Source organism: Humulus lupulus, chromosome 7 (genome assembly GCF_963169125.1).
Source record: "Humulus lupulus chromosome 7, drHumLupu1.1, whole genome shotgun sequence".
Taxonomy (NCBI): domain Eukaryota; kingdom Viridiplantae; phylum Streptophyta; class Magnoliopsida; order Rosales; family Cannabaceae; genus Humulus; species Humulus lupulus.
In genome coordinates, this window is record NC_084799.1 from 84,691,241 (window position 1) to 84,715,589 (window position 24,349).

The 24,349-nt window shown below is 36.1% G+C and overlaps 1 protein-coding gene across 1 annotated transcript; it reads left to right on the forward strand.

The window, feature by feature from the left end:
- The first annotated feature begins 496 nt into the window (after nucleotides 1-496).
- Nucleotides 497-14,202, forward strand: LOC133788397 (lon protease homolog 1, mitochondrial-like). The gene is made up of 20 exons (XM_062225866.1): nucleotides 497-960; nucleotides 1,763-1,828; nucleotides 2,020-2,211; nucleotides 2,310-2,375; nucleotides 2,553-2,594; nucleotides 2,705-2,827; nucleotides 9,136-9,234; nucleotides 9,395-9,460; nucleotides 9,551-9,637; nucleotides 9,756-9,795; nucleotides 10,285-10,456; nucleotides 10,663-10,787; nucleotides 10,918-11,048; nucleotides 11,148-11,252; nucleotides 11,428-11,541; nucleotides 11,674-11,841; nucleotides 11,920-12,021; nucleotides 12,245-12,439; nucleotides 12,831-13,349; nucleotides 13,671-14,202. Exons 1-20 carry the CDS (start codon nucleotides 661-663, stop codon nucleotides 13,854-13,856), a joined length of 2,898 nt encoding a protein of 965 aa, XP_062081850.1. The 5' UTR covers nucleotides 497-660; the 3' UTR covers nucleotides 13,857-14,202.
- The last annotated feature ends 10,147 nt before the right edge of the window (nucleotides 14,203-24,349 follow it).

Consider the following 24,349-nt stretch of genomic DNA (forward strand, 5'->3'; position numbering starts at 1 on the left):
TTTTAATGAGGGGTATAGTTTTATGATTTTTAATTTTAATTTTTTTTAAAGTTAAAATTAGATATAAAATATATATTTTTTGATTAATTTTTTATTTAAAAATTAATTAAATTTTTTTTTTAAATAATTGTTAGGTAGACCAATAAAAAATGACACGTGTAAGTTTAGTATCACATTAATATATCTAACTAATGGAACTGGACAGAATTACACTTTTAGTAATAGTGAGTATTTTCCCTACTAAAAAAAATTAGGTTTATGTTAGATATTTTTCCAAAACTTTAAGTATTTATGCCGCAAATATAGATTTACCAAGACATATACTCTTAATAATGGAGAAAAGTATTCGAATTTTTTTTACTTGAATGAATCTTTTTTAGAGAGTTCACATTGTGACACAGTTAACTATACCGAATTCGTAATTATATCTATACATTGGGGGCAGTTTGGTCAACTAACAATTACTCAAGGGTTTTGGGAGGGCTTTAACTGGAAAAGAGAAAACACACACAGGAAGGTCTTTCTTTCTTCTAGTTTCTTCGATGTATCAATGGCGGTTCTTGGCCATCAGAACCACTAAAACCGCCTAGGACAAACATAAGAACAAAACCCTAACAGACACAATTTCGCCTGACTTGTCTCAATTATTATCGCAACGAAATGTTGAAGCTTCTCTCCTCCTCTTCATGCCTTCAGAACCGAGTCCACAGCCTCGCTCCGAACAGCATCCGAACAGGCTCAGCCGGGTCTACGGCGCCGTTTCTTCGTGTTTTGAGCTCGCTCACTGGTTTTACTGGGCGAAATCGTAATCTGGGTTGCCGTGCATTTTTTTGCTCGGACGCGAGTGATGGGTCGGAGCCAGTGGCGGAGGCCGAGGTCAAGGAGGCGGAGTCAGGGGCCGAGGCAAAGCCTTCCTCCGCAATTGTGTCCACGAACCCTAGACCTGAAGATTATCTAACGGTTGGTTGACTTTAAAGTTTCTGTTTTTTTGGCTCAGTGGCCCTGTATTTGGTGTAGTGAACTCTGGAGCCATATGTGATGTGATTGTAATTGCTTCAGTCAGGATAATATAATTAATTAATCCAGTTGGTTTGAAATTTTAATTAATTGTTTTAGGGGTTACATTTTTGGTGAGAAAACTTGAAGTTGAGGTAAGGAAAGAAAGAATTTGAAGAAACTATCGTAGTCATGTTTGATAGGAAGATATAGAGGTACATCACTGACAAATGAAAAATGAAGTGGAATTGTGCTTGGTATGACTGAGAAGAGAAAGTCTTTTAAATATGAAAAGGGTTAAAATTATTGGCACAAATGGATGATCTGAAATTCTTAGCATAGTGCTTTCACTGTCAAATCATTCCTACTAATCCTTGCACTCCTCTCATTGCTGTAACTTCTTTCTTCTTCCATCTACTCTTAGCGTACAAACGTCTTTCAACAGATTTTGGTTTGTCTTCTGTTCATTTGATCAGGGAAGGTGTATTTGAAACAGGTTACCAAGCATCCAACCCAGATATTTTATTTTATTGCAGTTTAGTAGAAGCACTTATGGGATGTTTTAATCACTGCCTGATAGATATAAAATAGCATAGTTCAGGAAACTAATTTTTGCAGTTCTTTCTGACTATGAGGTTTATGACACTTTCATACATTTCGTTGAATTGTTTGTAAGATGATATGGTTCCTTTCCAAGCGTCATTGGCTCTTTGTTGGCTATTTTTCTATCTTTTGCAAATGATTTCTGCCCGGATTACTGTCACAGGTTATAGCATTACCATTGCCCCATAGGCCGCTGTTTCCAGGATTCTACATGCCAATTTTTGTCAAGGTATGGAAACTTGTTGGGTCTCTTTTAATTCTTGTTTTAGACATTGGCACCTTCTCTTTTTGTTCAGTCATTTTTATCATTGAAATTTCTGAAGCATGGAAGGACTGCGTTTCTACATCCCATTCTATTAACTGTCAAATGGAAAAGACCATGAACTTGTGATATCTCTAATTTATATACTTTCATTGTAGGATCCGAAACTAATGGCAGCTTTACAAGATAGTCGAAAACGGCAAGCTCCATATGCTGGAGCTTTCCTTCTTAAGGATGAGCCAGGGACTGATCCTAGTTTTGTATCTGGTTCTGAAACTGATAAGAACATTTATGACCTGAAAGGGAAAGAGTTATTTAATCGTCTTCACGAAGTTGGTACACTTGCACAGGTATTGAATTTGCATAGGTGAGAACTAACTGGTGAAATGCATCCATTAAAATTACCCGTCACTTAGTGGTGTGTTTTTGCTTTATTATTATATGCCAGATCTCAAGTATCCAAGGAGACCAGGTCATCCTCATTGGTCACAGGCGTCTTCGCATTACAGAGATGGTGGGTAGAAATTATCAGTAAGCATGAACTTTAAATAGTCTGTTGATAGGTGATATATAACACCATTGTTTATTGTCTTAGTTCTATCCTTTGTGCATGCTTCAACTTCAAATTTGTACTTTGTCTTGTATGTGAAAATACTTATCAAGCTGATAACCTTTGGTTTGGTTTTGACAGGTTAGCGAGGAACCACTTACTGTAAAAGTTGATCATCTTAAGGCATGTTGTTCATATTTTTTCTAGTTTCTCCACGATTCTTATTATAACTTGTATTTGTAAAATGAGTTTACTCCTTTGTTTTTCTCACTGAGTTTTACCTTTAATTATAGGATAAACCGTATAACAAGGATGATGATGTTATAAAGGCAACATCATTTGAGGTGATATCAACTCTAAGAGATGTTCTAAAGACTAGCTCCCTTTGGAGGGATCATGTCCAGACATACACTCAGGTGTGCAATTCTTTTCAATATTTTTGGATATGTTGGGTTATTATTCTTTTCTACTAATTTAAATCATGCATTTAATCTCAATTTATTCTCTCTGAAGTTCTTGTGGATGTCTTCGCCCCTACTTTTGCTGTGTGTGTGTATATGGATTTTATGTACTGTGGATGAACTTTTAAACGGTTAATAGCACATTTATTGGATTTCTCATCCTAGGTACATAGGTATAGGTTTCAGTTTCATATAAGTGTTTTCGTGCAAATGAACCAGTGCATGGATGTTGGAATTTAGGTCTTAAGTTTTTTTTTTTTTTTTGGTTTTTTCTTTACATCCAAAATTGGTGGTTAAATTCAATCTTGGAATATTATTATACCAGCTAATTTATGGAGGAAGAAGGAAATGGAAGTGGAAGAATGGGGAAGGGAAATATGTAGGTAAAGATTAGGTAAGTTATAAGGTCCTATTCTTTCTCGACCATGCCAGGGAAAATGTGTCAGTGATGTGAACATTGAGACAACTGCATTTGCAACCTTAGAGATGAAGATAGAGTTGGGAAACTAAAATAACGTCTTCCTATAGTTATTGTTTTGAGTCCATTTTAGCAATTTTTTCTTTAACCTTTACCATTGCATTTTCATTCTATCCTTTTGACATCTATAATTTTGAAGTACATACCATAACTTACTGTTATTATGTATTGTTTTTGGATATTTGATTAAAAGTGTTCTTCTTTCTGATGGGTTGCTTGGTGAAGACATGCTTATTTGAGATATATTTTTGCAACTAAGTAGTGCAGGATGGTATTTTTTATTTTATTTTTTAAAAAAAAACTTTTAGGTATTATTTGGCCATAATCCTATGATAGGCCACCGTTAACCTTTGTGTACGCGCGTAGAGGCAAGGGCAGTAACAGTGAGGGTACTGAGCTGGCATAGTTTGTTATATGAGAGATGCTAGTGTATGGGAGGGTACAGGGTACTTGGCTAGGGAAGGTATATGTGTATATGGGAGGGTACAGGGTACTTAGTTAGTTATGGACTGATTGAGTGTGTAATCAAAGGGAGAGAACTAGGCTCTCGAACATCCTAGCTACTCAATACAGACAGTTATTCATTTTTCTGGCCATTTGCATTCTTTCTGGGTTCTGTTTCTAATTTTCTGTGCAGGAAACTCTACCAAAGTGGTATCAGAGCCACCGAGACCATGGGACCGAAGAAGGATTCACAACTTGAGCTGGTGGAGGATCGCTTGGAGGCCGTTCAATCGGAATTTACCCGTAGTTTGGAGGAGGTCCGATCTGAATTCCAGCAGCTTCCGAAGGAGATTGACTTGCTGAAATCAGAGGTTCAGCGATTACTGGAGATCGAGAAGAAAATGGATTTCATACTTCTGAAATTGGCACAGTGGTTACCTCAGTCGGAGAAGATGACTTCGCATTCGACCGCAGCAAGCATCGATCGTGGTCGACAAGCAGTAGAGGGCGACGTTACATCGACCAAGCATCCGAGCTCACCTCCGTCGACTGTTTCACCGATCGCACACCCGGGAGCTCCACCGTCCACGGCCGTTCCGGACACATTGCTTCCGACCCAGATTTTCGGAACCGACTACAGACCTCCACGAATGGAGCTTCCACTTTTTTCGGGGGATAATCCAGAAGGCTGGATCTGCAGAGCGGAGAGATATTTTTTGTTAACGAGGTTAGCGGAACCTCAGATGCTAGAAGCTGCCATTGTTGGGCTGGAAGGTGATGCCCTAACCTGGTTTCAGTGGGAAAACCAGCGGAGACCCATTCGTTCATGGGCAAGTTTGAAGCATCAATTATTGCTTCGGTTCCGCGCAGTTCCCATCGGAACGGTGTCGGAGGAGTTCATGTCAGTTACCCAGACGTCCACAGTTCGTGATTATCGCCTCCGTTGGGAAGCTTTGGCCTCACGAGTTCCCGACGTGCCGGAGCATATCCTCGAAGGCAGCTTCGTCAAAGGTCTGAAGGAAGAAATTAAGGGAGCTCTGCATATTTTGCAACCAGTTGGGCTGGCCCAGATCATGGACACGGCCCAGAGAGTGGAGGAGGGCCACCAACTGTTCACAACGGGCAAAACACCGAGAGCTTCAACACCCAGGCCCAATCTAAGTCCGATTGTTCCCTCTCGGCCACCCATGCACTACGCATTCCCGAAACCAGCACCCACTACCGTTCAACAACCTTCATCATCTTCGTTTGGCGCGACTCAAGCTTCTGTAAAAACTGCAAGAAACCCACCAGTCCGCCGGTTGACAGAAGCTGAATACCAAGAAAAAAAGGCACGGGGAATATGTTTCAGATGCGACAAAAAATATCACCGCGGGCACGAATGCGACCAGAAGCTTCTTCAAGTGATGTTGATTTTGGATGAAGAGGAAGCCAGTTCCCCATCCGACTCTCCTCCCCCAACACCTGATTCTGAAGAAATCTTAGTTTCTGAGGAAACATTAGCCACCCTTTCATTAAATTCTTTGGTGGGAATAACATCAGCCCATACCATGAAATTGGCGGGACACATTGGGCAGCAGGCAGTGACGGTCCTTATCGACAGTGGGGCTACCCACAACTTCTTATCGATGGACGTGGTAACGGCAGCTGGTATTCCGATTACACCCACCACCTATTATGGCATTTTACTGGGTACCGGTGGCAAAGTTCGAACGGAGGGAATATGTTCTCAAGTAGCTTTGGATTTGGGCGCTGTGCGCGTTGTCGCTGATTTTTTCCCGCTGGATTTAGGTGGGGTGGATGTCATATTGGGCATAAAATGGTTAGAAACCTTGGGTAATATGGAGGTGAATTGGAAAACGATGGTGATGCGCTTTGAAATGGCTGGAGTTTGGGTAACATTGCAAGGGGATCCGAGTTTGTGTAAATCTCCCATCTCTTTGAAAGCGATGATTCAGACAGTAGAGCACGATGGCATTGGGTTTTGGGTTCAGCTGGGTAATTTGGCAGCGGAGGTAATCGACGAACAGCCACAAACGCCACTGCCAGTGGGCCCAATTACTCAGTCGTTTTGAGCTGGTTTTTTCTATGCCATCCGGACTTCCACCTCCACGAGCAAGGGAACATTCGATTTTGTTGAAGGAAGGGGTGGGGCCTATTTCGGTGAGGCCTTATAGGTACGCTCAAGCGCAAAAAAATGAAATAGAGCGGCTGGTTGTGGAAATGATGCAAGCAGGAATTATTCAACCAAGCACCAGTCCGTTTTCTAGTCCCGTGCTACTTGTGAAGAAAAAAGATGGCAGCTGGAGGTTCTGCGTCGATTACCGTGCTTTGAATAGGGAAACGGTGGCTGATAAGTTCCCTATTCCTGTGATAGACGAGCTCTTAGATGAGTTACATGGAGCCACAGTCTTTTCCAAGTTAGACTTGAAGTCGGGATATCATCAAATAAGAGTGGCAGCAAAGGATGTGGAGAAGACTGCTTTTCGCACTCACGAGGGACACTATGAGTTCCTAGTTATGCCTTTCGGCCTTAGCAACGCCCCAGCCACATTTCAAGGCCTAATGAATGAGGTGTTTCGTACTTTTTTGCGAAAATTTGTATTAGTATTTTTTGATGATATACTTGTGTATAGCAGGTCACTTGAGGAACATTTGGGTCACCTTGAGATAGTGCTGGAACAACTAAGGGTGCATTGTTTATATGCAAACAAGAAAAAGTGTTTATTTGCTCAACCAAGTGTGGAATATTTAGGGCACATCATATCAGCTGAGGGCGTGGCAGCGGACCCTAAGAAAATTGAGGCAATGCAAAGCTGGCAGGTTCCTACATCATTGAAGGCGTTAAGAGGATTTTTGGGACTGACGGGCTATTACAGAAAGTTTATACGTGGGTATGGGCAGATTGCAAAACCGTTAACTGACCAGCTGAAAAAGGATGCTTTTGGATGGAATATGGAAGCCGAGGAAGCATTCAAGACCCTCAAAGCAGCTATGTGTACAGCCCCTGTGTTAGCACTTCTAGATTTTACAGCCCCTTTCATTGTAGAGACAGATGCGTCTGGGACAGGATTGGGTGCGGTTTTGATGCAAAACCAGCGACCCATAGCTTTTTTCAGCCAGGTACTCTCAATTCGGGCTAGTACAAAATCTGTTTATGAGCGAGAATTAATGGCAATAGTGCTAGCAATACAAAAATGGAGACCGTACTTGTTGGGAAGGAAGTTTATTGTAAGAACAGATCAAAAAAGCCTAAGGTATTTGCTGGAACAAAGATTAGTGGCAACTGAACATCAAAAGTGGTTAACTAAATTGCTGGGTTATGATTTCGAAATACAGTACAGGCCGGGGTCAGAAAATCGTGCGGCTGATGCATTATCTAGGCAGCACAGTGAGATAACTTTCGCTGCCATTTCGATACCCAGCATTGTATCCATACCTGATTTAAAGGCACACGTAGTTTCAGACCCAACTCTTTGCAAGATAATGCAGGATTTGAAGCAAGGGAAGGATTGCGGTGGTTACTCGCTAGTTGGGGACTGTTTGAAGTTTAAAGGACGCATGGTACTGCCCGTGTCATCACCATTTATTCCTCTTTTACTGCAAGAGTATCACAGCGGCAATATAGGGGGGCATTCTGGTGTTTTTAAAACGTTCCAGCGGCTGGCAGCTGATTTTTACTGGGCTGGGATGCGGTCTGCGGTTCAAAAATTTGTGGCTGAATGCAGTAATTGTCAAAAAAATAAATATGTGGCCCAATCCCCTGCTGGGTTACTTCAACCACTGCCTGTTCCAGACCAAATATGGGAAGATATATCGCTGGATTTTATCGAGGGACTACCCATGTCGAATGGTTTTGATTCAATATTGGTAGTGGTGGATCGCCTAAGCAAATATGGGCATTTCATAGCACTTCGGCACCCTTTCACGGCAGTAACGGTGGCTGCTGTTTTTGTCAGAGACATTATCAAACTTCATGGAATTCCTCGTTCAATTGTGTCTGACAGGGACAAAATCTTCATCAGCATTTTTTGGAAGGAACTTTTCCGCCTACAAGGGACATTGTTGAAGAGGAGCACAGCATATCATCCACAAACAGATGGCCAAACAGAAGTGGTGAATAGATGTCTCGAAACATACCTCAGATGTTTCGTAAGCTCTAAACCGAGCCAGTGGTCGAAGTGGTTGCCGTGGTCAGAATATTGGTATAACACAGCCTATCATTCAGCTGCTGGAATGACCCCTTTCAAGGCTGTTTATGGTCGCGACCCGCCACCTCTAATCCGATATGAACCAGCCAGCACGCGGGTATCGGCGGTGGATCAAAATCTGCAATTGAGAGACGAAATTCTGGGGTTGTTGAAACAGAATTTATTGCGGGCTCAACAAAAAATGAAGGCACAGGCGGATAGAAAGAGAAGGGATGTCCAATTTGAGGTAGGAGACCTCGTTTACATTAAATTGCGGCCCTATAGGCAAAGAACTGTTGCCAAACGACTTAATGAGAAGCTGGCCCCAAGATTTTTTGGCCCTTTTCCTGTTACAGAAAAGATCGGGAGTGCCGCTTATCGTTTACAGCTTCCACCAGATGCATCAATTCACCCAGTCTTCCATGTTTCGCTGCTGAAAGCTGCTTTGGGACCTAATCAACAAGCCACCAAGCTTCCACCAGGTCTGACCGCTGATTTAGAATGGATTCTGGAACCCGAGGAGGTGCTGGATTTTCGGCCAGGCACCCACAAAGCACCACCCCAGGCGCTCATTAAGTGGGCAAACATTCCTGCATTTGAGGCCACTTGGGAGGATTTTCGAGTAATCCAAGACCAGTTTCCCAGCTTTCACCTTGAGGACAAGGTGCGACTTCGAGGGGGCGGTATTGATAGGCCACCGTTAACCTTTGTGTACGCGCGTAGAGGCAAGGGCAGTAACAGTGAGGGTACTGAGCTGGCATAGTTTGTTATATGAGAGATGCTAGTGTATGGGAGGGTACAGGGTACTTGGCTAGGGAAGGTATATGTGTATATGGGAGGGTACAGGGTACTTAGTTAGTTATGGACTGATTGAGTGTGTAATCAAAGGGAGAGAACTAGGCTCTCGAACATCCTAGCTACTCAATACAGACAGTTATTCATTTTTCTGGCCATTTGCATTCTTTCTGGGTTCTGTTTCTAATTTTCTGTGCAGGAAACTCTACCATCCTACTTCTTTGCTTTCTTTTGCTTGATATTATTTCTTGCATGTTGTAGTTGACATATATTTACACATTAAGATTTTGCTTACTTGGTGTTTTTATTTCTCTATTTAATTGTTCCTTTCCTTTTCTTTTTCTCCCAACATGCAGCATATAGGTGATTTTAACTTCCCAAGGTTAGCAGATTTTGGAGCTGCCATATCTGGTGCAAACAAATTGCAATGCCAAGAAGTGCTTGAAGAGCTAGATGTGAGTATCATTCAAACATATCTCAATGTGGTGATTAGTATTGAGATGAGTTTATATTCGAGTTGGTCCATATTATGAACATTTTTCAGAAAGATTACTATTTCAAGACCATATTTTTTTTCATCTAAGTTGCTGCTTATGTAATTCTGAAATATTTCAGGTGTATAAGAGATTAAAGCTCACACTGGAATTAGTAAAGAAAGAAATAGAAATTACCAAGATTCAGGTACTTGTTGCCATTGCTTTATTTGCATATGTGCTGAACTTCATGGTTGTTAAATCCGTATTTGAACTTTACTTTTTGCACTATAATTAGGAATCCATTGCAAAAGCAATTGAAGAGAAGATAAGTGGGGAACAACGCCGGTACTTATTGAATGAGCAACTTAAAGCAATAAAGAAGGTATTTGGCTCCATTGTCTTCATTTGTGTTTATTATATCTTACCTGGCAAGCATTTCTTCTTTCAAGCCCATGTGTTTCTAGATCCAACTTTAAGCGTTGTACATTTTTCTTGCGTAGGAACTGGGATTGGAGACAGATGATAAAACAGCACTGTCTGGTTAGTCAGTCAATTAAATCTTTGATATAATCTACTAGGATATTTATTATAACATACTAGGTTTCTTTCTTTCTCCTTTTCTCTTTATAGGGTAGGTTCATAATGGAGTACTCTTGCCAATGTGAATTTTTTATTTATTTTTAAATAAAAAAAATACCTAGATCTGCAATGCCACGAGTCAAGATTTGTGACTTATTAATTGCTTATACAAACTTGAAAGTTGTTATCTAGTTTTAATGATATGATTTTTCTCTTCCATGGTCATTTGTTTGTCATCCTACATCTGGAAGAAAAACATGGAATGGTCATTTGTGATGTTATACTTCACTTCATATCAGCTTCCAGTGTGTATATATACATTGTATAATTTAATTTTCTGTTACCGTGTTCTTTTGAGTTTTTAAATTGAAGTTGAAAACATTTATACAAGGGCAGCTAAAGTATTTATAGACATTTTTATTAACACTTTCTTTGTCAATTATGCTGCAGCTAAGTTTAGAGAAAGGCTTGAACCAAACAGGGAAAAATGCCCTCCTCATGTTTTGCAAGTTATTGAAGAAGAGCTTACAAAACTGCAGCTGTTAGAGGCAAGTTCAAGTGAATTTAATGTGACTCGCAACTATTTGGATTGGTTGACTGCACTCCCTTGGGGAAACTTCAGGTTTGCTTATCATTCAACCAATTGTTAGTTAACTTAGTTCAGATAAATGGTCTTTAATTTCTTACTTGTATCATGCTATGTCTGCACTAAGATTGATAAGAGTTTGCTGGTGACTAGAAAGCTAAATCGGAATATGATAAAATATGAATTGCTTATCATGCTTATTGTATCAATGGGGTTTTAATTATTTCCAATTTTGATTGCAGTGATGAGAATTTTGATGTCCTTCATGCACAGAAGATTCTTGATGAAGATCATTATGGATTGACTGATGTAAAAGAAAGAATATTAGAATTCATTGCTGTTGGAAAACTAAGAGGAACCTCACAAGGTTGATGTGGTTTTCTTGCTTAATTTCAAGGGCATTGCACTCACAAGCCACATGTTACGGAGTAGACTTTTTTTTGAGCTGGTCTTAACTTGTTCTATGCTTTCTATTCTTGATTTTGTGACAATAACAGGAAAAATCATTTGTCTCTCTGGCCCGCCTGGGGTGGGCAAAACCAGCATTGGTCGTTCAATTGCACGTGCTTTGAATCGTAAGTTCTTCCGTTTTTCTGTAGGAGGGTTAGCCGATGTCGCTGAAATTAAGGTAGTTAAACCTCATTATATTGAGTGAACATCAATACACATACTTAAAGTGATAACATACAGTTGTATCCGTTGGTAAATTCCAAAAATTTATGTCCAGGGGCATCGTCGAACCTATATTGGTGCTATGCCGGGAAAGATGGTGCAATGCCTTAAAAATGTGGGAACAGCAAATCCTCTTGTTCTGATTGATGAGATTGACAAGGTACTACAAGGCTGTTTTACTGGCTTGATAAGTATTGGGTAGCCTTATTTTCTGTGATTTCATTCTACTCTCTTGGGTGACTTTCAACTTTCAGATGGTTTTCTGTGCTGCTAATGAGTGGGTTATCATTTGTGGTAGTTTTCCTTTCCTTTTATATTATTTTATTTAATGGCAGTTGGGAAGGGGGCATGCTGGTGATCCAGCAAGTGCTCTGTTGGAGCTTCTTGATCCAGAGCAAAATGCAAATTTTCTAGACCATTATCTTGATGTTCCTATTGATCTATCAAAGGTTAGTTATACCAGTGTTGGGGAGAGGTACTCTCTATATGTTAGTCTTGTAGTTTGTTGATTGTACATCTATCTGGCAGCAGTAGCAATTGTTAAGGGCTTTTTCTCTTACTTCTTAAAATTTTTATTACAGGTTCTGTTTGTTTGCACAGCAAATGTTGTGGAGATGATACCTAACCCCCTCTTGGACAGAATGGAGGTTATTTCCATTGCCGGATATATTACAGATGAGAAAATGCATATTGCAAGAGACTATTTGGAGAAGAGCACACGTGAATCATGCGGCATTAAACCTGAACAGGTTCTTATTTATCTGGTGTTTCATGCTCTGTGTTTTTAGTTGTACCAGTGTAATAATACTACAAATTATAAATCTCAGGTTGAAGTGACTGAAGCAGCTCTTCTAGCTCTTATTGAAAACTACTGCCGAGAATCAGGTGTTCGAAATCTCCAAAAACAGATAGAGAAGATTTACCGCAAGGTGTGTTTACACTCTAGATAGTGCTTGTGAAGTTTGTGGTGCGACAATGTGCCCTAATATATGGTCTTACAATATTCCACTACAAATTTGGAAATTTTTTTTAGATGTTGATCTTGGCTAAGGTTTTAATCCTTGGAATCGGATTACATTGGTTTTGAATGCTAGTTGTATATAACACATTAGTTCCACTGAAGCTTGAACTTCTTTTTATGTGTTCTGACAGATAGCTCTGAAACTTGTCAGACAAGGAGTATCAGGGGAAAATGAAGCCACTGAACCTAATGAAGCAGAAGTAGAACAAGTGATCAGGGTGGTTCAGAATACAGATGACAGCAAGATTCAGTCTGGGGTTGAATCAGTGGAGGGTAACAGTCATGATCAAGAAATTGAATCATCTTTGGAATCTGACACAATTAAGGTGAACCTTCAAGCTGATCAACTAACAGGCAGAGTGATACCCTAGAAACAATTAGGTTTCGATAAATTAGTAATCGGTCACAAAATTTCTGCCCTCTTTCTCTTTCTTTTTTAATGTGTAGTAAATTAATTGGTCATCTGTTTGTACACTAAGAAAGATAAATATCACAATTTGTTTCCAGCTTCACAGATGAAGAATAGGATTTTGAAAGAGAGAGGAAAGATAAGAAATACGTTATACATAAGTACTTTCTTCTGGGAGTGGGAGAGGAGATGAGTGCAAGTACCACAATTATAGTTCTTTTTAATTTATTTTGATCATTTTGTCTGCTAAGGTAGCTTTATTACGTAAATTTGAGTTCATATACTCGCATCTTTTTTTTCCCATACAGGATGCAAAAGAGTCTGAAAATATTAATGAAAAAGAAGCAACAAAGACTGTTGAGAAAGTATTGGTTGACAAAGAAAACTTATCTGATTTTGTTGGCAAACCTGTTTTCCATGCTGAAAGAATTTTTGACCGAACTCCAATTGGAGTTGTGATGGGTCTTGCTTGGACTGCTATGGGTGGTTCCACCCTGTACATAGAGACAAGCCAGGTTGAGCAAGGAGATGGTAAAGGAGCTCTCATTCTCACTGGTCAACTAGGAGATGTTATGAAAGAAAGTGCCCAGATTGCTCACACTGTTGCTAGGGCAATTTTGCTCAAGGAAGAACCAGATAGCACTTACTTTGCCAATACCAAGCTTCATCTCCATGTTCCTGCCGGTGCCACCCCGAAGGACGGGCCAAGTGCTGGTTGCACCATGATTACATCCATGCTGTCCCTTGCTATGAACAAGCCCGTCAAGAAGGATCTAGCAATGACAGGGGAGGTCACTCTAACGGGAAAAATTCTCCCAATTGGAGGGGTATGCTAAGCATAATACTATTTCTTCGTAACATTCTTCTAACATCTCTTACTGTTCTTTTTCCACTTGAGCCCGTGGAGACTGGGGCAAGTTAACGCATGCATTTGGTTTTGTGATTCATTAACTTGACATTTTGCAACTTTCCCATAATATTTTTTGAATTTAGATTATAGGTGTTAAAAAAGGGTGAAATAATCTTTTGCTACACATCGGGTCATGTGCTTTCAAATTTTCAAGCCCAATTGATGGTATATCTGTTTGTTATTGATTGTTTGTACTGCCTTCAAACTTATTGAGTTTGCTTCTGTTAAAACAAATCAGGTTAAAGAGAAAACTATAGCAGCAAGGAGGGGCGAAGTGAAGACCATTATTTTCCCTTCGGCGAACAGGAGGGATTATGATGAGCTTGCATCCAATGTGAAAGAAGGCCTTAATGTTCACTTCGTTGAAGAGTACAGGCAGATATTTGGTATAGCTTTTGGTGATGACCAGAATAGTGAAAAATAAGCCATCATTGGCCTCCTATTTCCATGTCGACAGGCCTTTTGAATGGTCTGAAAGTGGACATTGGTGGTTATTGGAAAAACCCGGCCTTGAAGCATACCTATTTTTGAATTTTGATTTTGAATTTCATCAGAGGTGTTCTTGGGACATACTAGAGCTCAGATAGTCAGTTTAAGGCGGAATTTGAAACACATTATTTAATCTTTTTTTTTTTCTTTTTATTCTTGTAATATGGAGATATTCAATTCTCCCATTTGTAACAAGTAATAACAGCATTCACACCAATAATTGAAAGGATAAAAATTTGGGAATTCGAGCTAACTGGTAGCTCAGTTTTCCATTTAAGTTTTATGGGTCGTCAGTGTTTTGCATGGTTAAGACATATTCATGCATATATGAATTACACGAGCGTGAATAATTATATTGGTTTAAGTTAAGGCCTTATTTATTTGTATATTTATTTGAAGCATGCAAAAATGGACTACCCTCTCTTTCCACATAACTTCGTTACATGTGATCATATTAAATTCCAAACAAGGATTGGTTCTTGCTGATCATGGTGATCTAGAATTGAACATCATTGCCATTTTGACTCAGCAGGAAGAGGCGGGTCTTCTCTAATTCTCTTTTAGTAGGTACAAGTATATGTGAAGTCTTTCTCATTGTATATTTACAGTGGGTTGGTAACAGAAAGTCCTTGAACGTCAGAAAAATTGGATCTTTCTTCTCTTTGGGGTCTCTGATAATATGCATGATGATACCAAATAAAGTCCACATATTATTATTTTCTTTCAACAATGGAGAAATACCATTGAATCAATTTCTTTTTGGGGTGGCAAAAGAAAACAAAATACTCTACAGCTCTGAGTCGACTCTGATAGGACATAATGTCACAACTCACTTTCTCTTTTTTCTTGTCATGCCTTCACTTCACGCGTGCATATGATTGAAGAACTTAACAAATGATTAAAACCCTTTAAATAATACATAAATGATTAGCATATCTTGGAATTTTTGTCACTAATAATCTAGCACAGATCACAAAATCACACCCAAGTTGGGGACTATTTTCTTTTTACTCCTTTTGTGACACTAAAAAAGCTGCAAGAAAGATCTAATTTGGATGCATGGACCCCATATTAAGATTGTATACATGAACCTTCATAGATGTCATTGTTGTGAGAGTGAGAAAAACTAGTCTTGACCCACACCTTCAAGAAAAAATAATAATTAAATAGTAGAAATGAAGAGTGAAATTCTTTCATGTTTCATAGAATTGGGTCCATAAACTGGTTGATGCTTAAGATCAATCACTATCAGAACTTGGGCTGCTTTCTTGTTATAAAATATAAATGTAATTGATATAAAATCAAAATATTAATACAATTGGGTCATGTGCGTTATATAGTCAAAAGTGGATTTTTTTTCTCCTTTAAGGAAAAGTGGAAATCGTTGCCATGAAATCCAATAAAAAAGGCAAATTGAGAGCTACATCATACAAGGATGATGATGATGATGATAATTTTATTAATTTTTTTTCTTTTTGGTTTGTGTAAATAGCGGGCGCCTAACTACCTACCATTATCCACACTTTGGATTCTGAAACTTTGAGCAGCCAACGCATAAACCAAAGTCTGACGTGGCTCTTTTTGTTAATGTACTATATGCTCGATACACGTCAACGAAATCTTTAGTGTTCTAACTATCACAACCAACTACCTTACAATACTCCTTTGCTTGCTTCTATCTCCACAATAATAATTAAAAAAAAATCATATATATATATATATTCCTTAAACTATTAAGTTATCATCTTCTTAATGTAACTTTATTTTCTATTTAATTACTATAGAATAGTTTTATAAAATTAAAATACATGAACAGTAGCAGATTCATGATTCAACTTTAACTGGGCGATTTTTTATTTGAAATAATATAATAAACAAAAAAAATTATTAAGAAATTGAGACAAACTTTATTAATTATGACATATATAATTATTGATTATCAAATCATTTAAATCGATAGTAATTAATAAAAAATATACACAAAATGAAATCGTAATAAAAAAATCAATTTTTAACTTATTTTATTGTACATTTTTTGACATTGGTGTATGCAATTACACATATTTATATATATAAAAAAAATCAAATCTTCACTTCTAAAACCATATGTCTAAAAAAATTATATATTATATTTTTTATTCCAAAAATGTTCACATTGAGAGATTATGTAGAAAAAAATGAGAGCAAAGTTTAATATCTAAATAATGTCAAACTTTGTATTTATCTTTTTTGGGTATGAAAACTTGTATTTATGTAGTATTAAATATTATTTAAAGCTAATAAATTAATAACAATAAATATAATTTTACTATTTATACTTAATAGTGTCTAATATTATAAAAAAATCCTAGCACTATTCATCATTTTAATTTGATGCTAAACATTTCATTCATACCCAAAAAAACTCCTCCCATTATATCAAGAATCCATTTTACCTTCTCTTCCTCTCTTCTCTCTCTCTCTTATTATCACGAAATCCTCACCAAAACCCACAGATTTGTATCATTTTTTTGCTGAAATCGTTGTTAGCCATCTCCAATGTTTCTGTGAAGTCCCCAATATTAAAGGCAACATCCATTTTGAGGGTTTTTGAAGGAGAAAAACCATGGGTAAGAAGATTGTTCATTTTTTGTGTTGGGTATTTTTTGTTTAATTTTTTTTTTGGCTATTTTGAACATATCTGAGCCTATATTGATATGTTTTTTTTGGTTTGTTAGAGAGATTTCGCAATCTGCGTTTTTTTGGGTTTTCTGCAATTTTTTTGCTCGATAAGGGCTCGATGGTATGTAGAAGATGGTTCTTTCATGAGCTCGATGCTGCTCGATATAGTTCGATTATAACTCGATAGTTTTATGCTTTGTTGCTCAATTGTGCTCGATGGCAACTCGGTAGGGGTTCGATTGGACCCTAGAATATTTGATTTAGTAGTTTTCTTGATATGTACTTGTTAGGGGCTCGATAATTGGTAGATGGGTATGTAATGTTTAGAGTTCGATGTAGATCGATTGTGGGTCAACGGTGAGTGCTCGATAGGGGCTCGATGAAGGTTTTGGTTAGGGTTATGTTTGGTTTAAGAGTTGTTAGCTCGATAATATCTTGATGTGAACTCAATATAGTTCGATTGGAGCTCGATAATATTATTTTTCATGACTTTGTGAAATTTCCAACACAGGTTCCATTGTCTACGTTTTTGTATCTTACAGTGGTGTTTGGGAATTAGAATGGAAGAAGTGGATTTTCAAGGACCCTCAATGCATGGTGGTACCGATGGAGGATAATGTAACTTACTTGCAGCTTCTTGACATATTGTACAAGGAACTTAAAGTTGATAAACAGATGTATGGGTTGAAATTGGAGGTTCCTTACACATGCGACAACCAACCGTTTACACCCGTTCATGTTGAAAGTGATCTTGGTGTCCGTGCATTCTTAGGAGTAGCATCTAAAGAAAGGTTAGCCTTATGTGTCACTCCTGTTAAGAAGATTGTCATTGCAGATCCATATTCCACTCCCGGTCCCAGTGTTAATAAAGTTCATAGTGAGGTGGAAACTTTTGTTCCAGAAATAGATCTTGTGGGAGATCCTGCTAAACGTGAGGGAGCTACTTTAGGAGGTCCTATTGGTGACCTGAGGGACAACTAGTCTGAGTATGACCCCTATGTGAATGATGATTCAGTAGCTGAACATAACGAGGACTCAGGGTACGATTAAGAGGAATATTAGTGTGTCGAAGTGCTGATTGACATGTCTGATGATTTGCAAGTCGAACAAGTACAAGAACAGCCTGTTGACTTTTATGCTCTTATAAAACCATGTCGGACATGTAGCACAATTTCATATTATCAATAAAAGTAGTAGAAATCATTTAGTTTGACAACTGTGTTGCTTGCTTGTTTTATTACATGATTATTGAAATAATACAAACTTTTATAAAATCTCAAACATATGGATAGTTACAATTATAGTGACTAGGTCACAGTGGATTAAAGTTGTAATTATATATTCAAAAGAACGAGTCCTAAGATTAGATCAGTGCATTGTATCTTCACTGATTAGGAAATTTACGATATGATGTACTTACACATTCGAGGTGATGTCTTGTCCAAGACATCGACCAAGTAGATAAGATTGGATGTATTTAGTTACATCGAACTAGGACCGATATTGATTATTGATTGATAAATAAGTATCGTTGTTATCGAATCTGATCAATGTCACAACGTTGACCATATGTTAAGTCAATCTTAATTCTGAGTGATAATATTTTGCTAATTATATTATTTGAATCTTTTGACTTGTTCGTTATTAGCTTACCCTACGGTCTAGCCCATACTTACATCTTGGAGATTTAATAGTGTAATTGAGTGGGAGTATTATTCATAGATATGAAATCTATAACTTCTGTATGAGAAGTGAAAAGATGATTTCCTTAATTGCTTTGTTCAAAAGGTTAAATGATTGAGATCTCATTTCTGCGATTAAGTTCACATAAATATCATTTATAAGGAACTTAGTGGGAGTTAAGGATAAAATACTGATGATGGGTAAAACAGTAATTTGCACCCATCTCGTTAGTAAGTCATCGATAGAGGATTGACTGACTGTAATGGTTATAACAATGGATAACGTATTTATTGTTTTGAAAATATGTTCTATGAATTCAAGAGTTCAATTCCGAGTCTATAGTAGAGTCACGAGGAATTAATAAGGTAGTGATATTATTCGTAAATAAATTCATGGTAACTTGTTGGAGCTTGATTTCATGGATCCATGGTCCTCGCATCACCTTTGAGTAAATCATCTAGAATGTCTCAATTAATTGATTTAATTATCAATTAGGATTTTTGAAGTTGACTAGGTCAATTTTAGAAAATTTACAAAGATATGAGATTTAGAGATTAAAAGAGAATCTTTGGGTAAATTTATTAATATTGATAAATTGGTGTCAATATAAATAAATAATATTAAATCAAGTTTCAAATTATAATTAGTTAATTTGAATAAGGATTTAATTAATTAATTAAAAAAATAAAAGGTTTTGAATTTAGGCCCAATTGAGATTTAAATTCAAAACGAAGAGAATGGGTCCAAGTCCAATTATGGCAGCCCAAGACTTTTATTTTTGTTTATTATTTTTAATTAATTTAAATTTAAATAAAGCTCATTAAGTTGTGATGTCTAGGGTTTTCATAAGGAAGGAGTTTCAGTTGATTGGTAAGTGAAAACCTAGACAGTCTAACTTTTCTTGACCACTCTCTCTTCTGCTTCTCTTCTAGGTCTCTATCTTATGTGTTGAGAACCAACCCACATTAGTTCTTGATTGAACAAATGCTTGGCGAGGAAGACTGTGTTGCTGATCTAGTTCAATCTCATGATAATATTCTACTACAAAAATGAATCAAGGGTTAGAGATATTGAAAGATGGAGTTGTTCTAGTTCCGGATCCGCTACATGTTCGTAAGTTTCTACATTTTTGTGTTTATGTTAATTTACGAATCTGATGTTCATATGTATGTCATATTATTCTATGTTTCTATTATGTGTTTGGAAAAATAATAGGAAGCATGCATTTAGATTTAAATTCCAAGATCCTACAAATGGCCTGAGAGCCTAGGTTGTCTAGATCTAGATGTTAAGAATGCATGATTATATATGTTTGTTGACATGTTTAATTTTAAAAAGTTTAATTGGATAGTACATGAAATTTGATATGAATGTTTTGAATGTTTATGTGTCATATTGCTAATTTAATTTGTCATATTTTTCATGCATTTTGAGATCTTAATTGGTGCTTAATAAAATACTCATTGAAAAATTGCACAATTTTTTTTTTTGGTAGCTAACAGCCCCAATTAAAAAAAAATCTTAAAACTTTGTTTATATATACAGTTTGATTTATATATATATTTTATATAAAAATAAACTATATACACGGTTTTCAATATAAATTTATATATATATATAATGTTATATATGTTTATATATATTTTAAAAAAAATCGTAACCGTATATTTTTTTTGGTTTATATATGTATGTTTATAGGGGAATTCTCCTATATGTGGCTTTACTATAAGCCCTACCGGTGGGGCTTTCAGTGTTCTCGACCCATGAACAATTTTTGGTGCGATTTTTTATGACCGTGTATATTGTAGATATTTAGAGCATCCTGCAAATTTTCAGAAAATTCCGAATAGTTTACAGTACCGAAAGCTAAGTTAAAACATGTTGTTGCATGCGTAACTAATTTGTTTTATGCACGTGGAAATCAACATGTTTGAACCTAGTTTTTAGTACTGTAAACTATTCAGAATTTTCTGAAAATTTGTAGGATGCTCTAAATAGCTACAATATACACGATCATAAAAAAAAATCGCGCCAAAAACTGTTCACGGGTCGAGGAACATTGAGAGCCCCACCGGTAGGGCTTAAAGTGAAACCCCTATAGAAGAATTGTCTTATGTTTATATATATATATATATATTAAAAAAACCGTATATAACCGTGTATATATAATATAAAATTGAGTTAATATATTTTGGAGAATTCTGGCGTCCCTCACATGACTTAGTCCTTTATGTGGGGGCCAGATTTTTGCCAAGTGTCAATATTGGATTAGTGTTAAAATATTGACTTTTTAACCTTTTACTTGGTGTAACCGGTTGTGTCAACCGACTGTGTTTTTTGAGCTGACGCAACTTAAATAAGTGGGGGTAGAAGCGTAATTTTAGGTCCAATAAACTGTATAGTTGAGGGTTTTATAGTAAATTTAAATAGGAGTTTGGAATTATTTATGATTGTGGACACGTAAATATTTGACTGCTGCTAAGTAACTATTATAATTGACTTACATAAATGTATAATAAAATAACGTAACAAAAACTGAAGCTTTTTTATTTTTTTAATGCGGTATAAGAAATAAATAAAATGTGGTGGAAAGTTTTTAATATTAATAATAATTTTTTAAATGTAGGGATTACTGAATGACACACCACATTACCATTTAGTAGTTAATTTTTGCATAGACTTTTTATTTTGCATCAATATTGAGCATATTAGTATAGGTATTATCTATGTAAGAAGTTTCATTCTGCTAATTGACTTTTGAGGGTTTGTTAAGTGAGAAAATTAAAGTACAACATAACGAGAACATATATTTTAGTGTAAGTTTGTACAATTTTTTTTCAATTAAGTTTCAATACTTTGGTTTTTTTTTGAAGTCATTTCTCTTCTAGTATTGGATGACTTCATAATTGACGTCTAATTATGTCTGACAATATTTAAAGAAAATAATACAAGTACTATAGCACTTTGCTTGTGTTTTTTTTTTATTGGAAACAGAGAATAGTGATAACATTTGGGAGATAATGGTTGTAAAAATAATAACTAATGCACTCCTCTTGGTTCAGCTAAAATGCATAGTGAGATATGTGAGTTAAAGTGTACACCACATTTGGTGGCTTAGCTGATGAAGAAATTATTACTCTGTTATTGATTGCACTGAAGATGGGGTCAAGCAACTGAGAAGTGTCGATTGTATGAGTATGTCGTATTGGACTCAGTAGGACGTCCCAAATCATGTTTTTGTACTCTATGCTAGAGTGATTGTAAACATAGACACCATTCTGGTTTAGTGCTAATACTTTTTGACCATATGACCACACTTACTTGATTCTTGTATATAATTGCAAGACTTTTGGGGATCCTGGAAGTATGTAAGTTGTCATTTTGCTACCACCCCTTATGTCTATATCCACAATCTTGTCTCCATTCTCCTCGTAAGTCATAAATGAACTTACAAGGAGCATTGTCTAAATCAGTACATAGACAGGCTAAAGAATATTAGATATTAAAATTGAATCAATAGAATCTCGATTTCTAGATTGAAGGACTTACTGATCTTGTGAAAGGTCTTATACAGCGCATTGTCCTTTGTCAAACACAATCATAGCAAGGTTTCCATTTGCATTTATAAATTTTGAGTTTGTTCCTTATGGAAATGGGAGAGGTATTGGTTCTATATGGCAGTTTGGAAGTGAAACATGGCGTAGTAGGTGTGTCGGGATCTTATCTCTTTGTGGGTGGTAAGCACATTTTTTTTTTCCTGATATTGCCTACTACACAAACTTGTTTTGTTTCCAATTCTTTGTGTTGTGGCTCCCCCATTTATTGTATAAGTTGATGTGATTATAAGGATCCCTGAAAGTTTGTTATGAAAATATTATTGGTTATATTATTATTTTAAGCTAATAACGAAGCTTAATTAGTGTAGTGAGCAATTTTGGAATATTATGCTTACATGTTTTTTTTTTCAAATTTGGAAACAATGAATCTTGTAGTTTCATTCAAAAAAAAATTATGGCCCCGTTTAGGAAATGAAGTAGGTCACTTATACATGTGCTACCAAAATAAGGCCCACACTATATATATATATATAAAATAGTTGAGTGAGATGATGAAATTTATTTGAATATAGATCAAGTTTTGGAGTACTAAATCACATTTTAAAGTCAAGTTGAATTCAAATGTGTTTAATGAATTACTTATAGTGGAATTCTATTAGTTGAACGACCATTTTTAGAAGAATACCCATACTATGAACCATTAAAATTTTTTAAATTAAAAAAACATGAAGAACCCATGAATGGGTGTAAAGAAATGGTAGCTAATTAAAGGGTAAAATATTAGGGTATTTTTGTCTTTTTGTACCACTAAGCCTTTAATTGAAATCTAGTCATTCAACCTAAAAGGTATACACATCGGACGATCCAAAAACATTGAAGGACTAAGTCCTTCAATACTAAGTGAGGGACGCCAAAATGCCCCATATATTTTTATGTTTTAGTTGTGCTAAAGAAATATCTAAGTATCAAATTTTAAAATTTTGAGATATTTTCTTTTATGACAACTAAATTAATTTTATGTTTAATTAATTATGTTGTAAGTTTTCAATTGGGAAAAAGTTTGTGGTAATTAATTAATAAATAAATTAATTTTGATAACTCAATTAATTGTTTTAGATATTGATTGATTTATTTATTTTAGCAATTGATTTATTTATTTTTGTGATAAATGTAATGATGCATAAAGTTGTGTAATATGTCATATAGGTTTTCATGTTATGCCCATCCAATTAATAAGAAAATTAACATATCTAGCATCATTATTAATTTATTTTTTGTATTTGGGCTTTAAATATAAGTATAATGATGACCCAATTTTTGTGTTTGAAAAATGTGGGAAAACTCAAATAAAACCTTCATAAAATGTTAGGTTTTATTTGGGCCCAATAGAATATGTAAAGTTTAAATTCCTCTCTTGTGGGTGGTTCCACTTGTGAATGCTCATTTGCTTTGCATTACTAGATTGAGCTTAATCAATTGAATAACAATTAATAAAATGAAGGTTCAAATTCCTGTCTTTTTGGGCTTTGTGTGGAAGTTAGGAAGCCTTAGTAGTGGGTCCGACATATTGAACCCAGCTCTCCTCCATGCAAGCTCGAATTGTTAAGGCCCATTTACCTAAGTTGGACTTAATTGTATTAGATTATTCTTTTTAGTTGGAGCTAATAATTGATTAGAATCAAATTAATTCTATTTTTTGGATTAATTTTCCATGGTAATTTTAGAATTAATGGAAAAATTATAAACTATGGTTTATTAATTATTTTATTAATTTGGCAAACCTAAGTTGGTTTATTGATTATTTTTATAATTTGGCAAACCTAAGTTGCTTTATTAATTATTTTAATAATTTGGCAAACCTACGTTGATATTTTTCAAAAAGAATAAAATACTAAAATATTTAATAATGAGTTTTAAAAATTTGAATTCAATCTCCACCGTTGATTTAACAAGGTTGGAGTTCAGTGGGGCCCATGACGCTTTGATTTCGTCTCCCTACGGAAGGTGTTCACTAGACTTCTTAACATGGTTAAATTTCTTAGGATAGATGGTTATAGATTGACCTTCTATAGACTCATCCCTACAGTGACAAGGAATTAAGTCTATAATAATTGAAATCGTGGGTCAGATTCATAAAGTAAGAAATATTTGTGCTCTCGCCTACCGGGACACATGAGTTTTCGTTACTTTGATCGGATGGAATAGGCAGTTAATAGAAAGTCTGACGTTTTATTAATTACGATGATTTTCTATTTAACTAAGTGAATATTTGTGACTCTCGCCTATCGGAACACATGGGTTCATGACTAGTTAAAGTACCTAAGAAATAGAAAATAAGTGTTTTAGTATTTTGCTTATCTCAAAACATTTTGTATGTTATACTATTTCTAAAAATTTAATGAATAAATGTTTGTCAAGCAATGCGTTGATTTCTACTTAGTTGATAATCGTAGCTCTAGGCTTTCCATCTCATACTCTCTCTAATCTCTAAAAGGTTACTCTATGGTGAGAACCTCACGAAATGTTT

What these genes read in the sequence shown, in the direction of transcription:
- LOC133788397 (XM_062225866.1), top strand. Translation starts at nt 661, where the DNA reads ATGTTGAAGCTTCTCTCCTCCTCTTCATGCCTTCAGAACCGAGTCCAC. An exon ending in GTCTTCGCATTACAGAGATG is followed by an intron (nt 2,376 to 2,552) that starts GTGGGTAGAAAT and finishes TGGTTTTGACAG; the next exon opens with GTTAGCGAGGAACCACTTAC. An exon ending in TAAAAGTTGATCATCTTAAG is followed by an intron (nt 2,595 to 2,704) that starts GCATGTTGTTCA and finishes CTTTAATTATAG; the next exon opens with GATAAACCGTATAACAAGGA.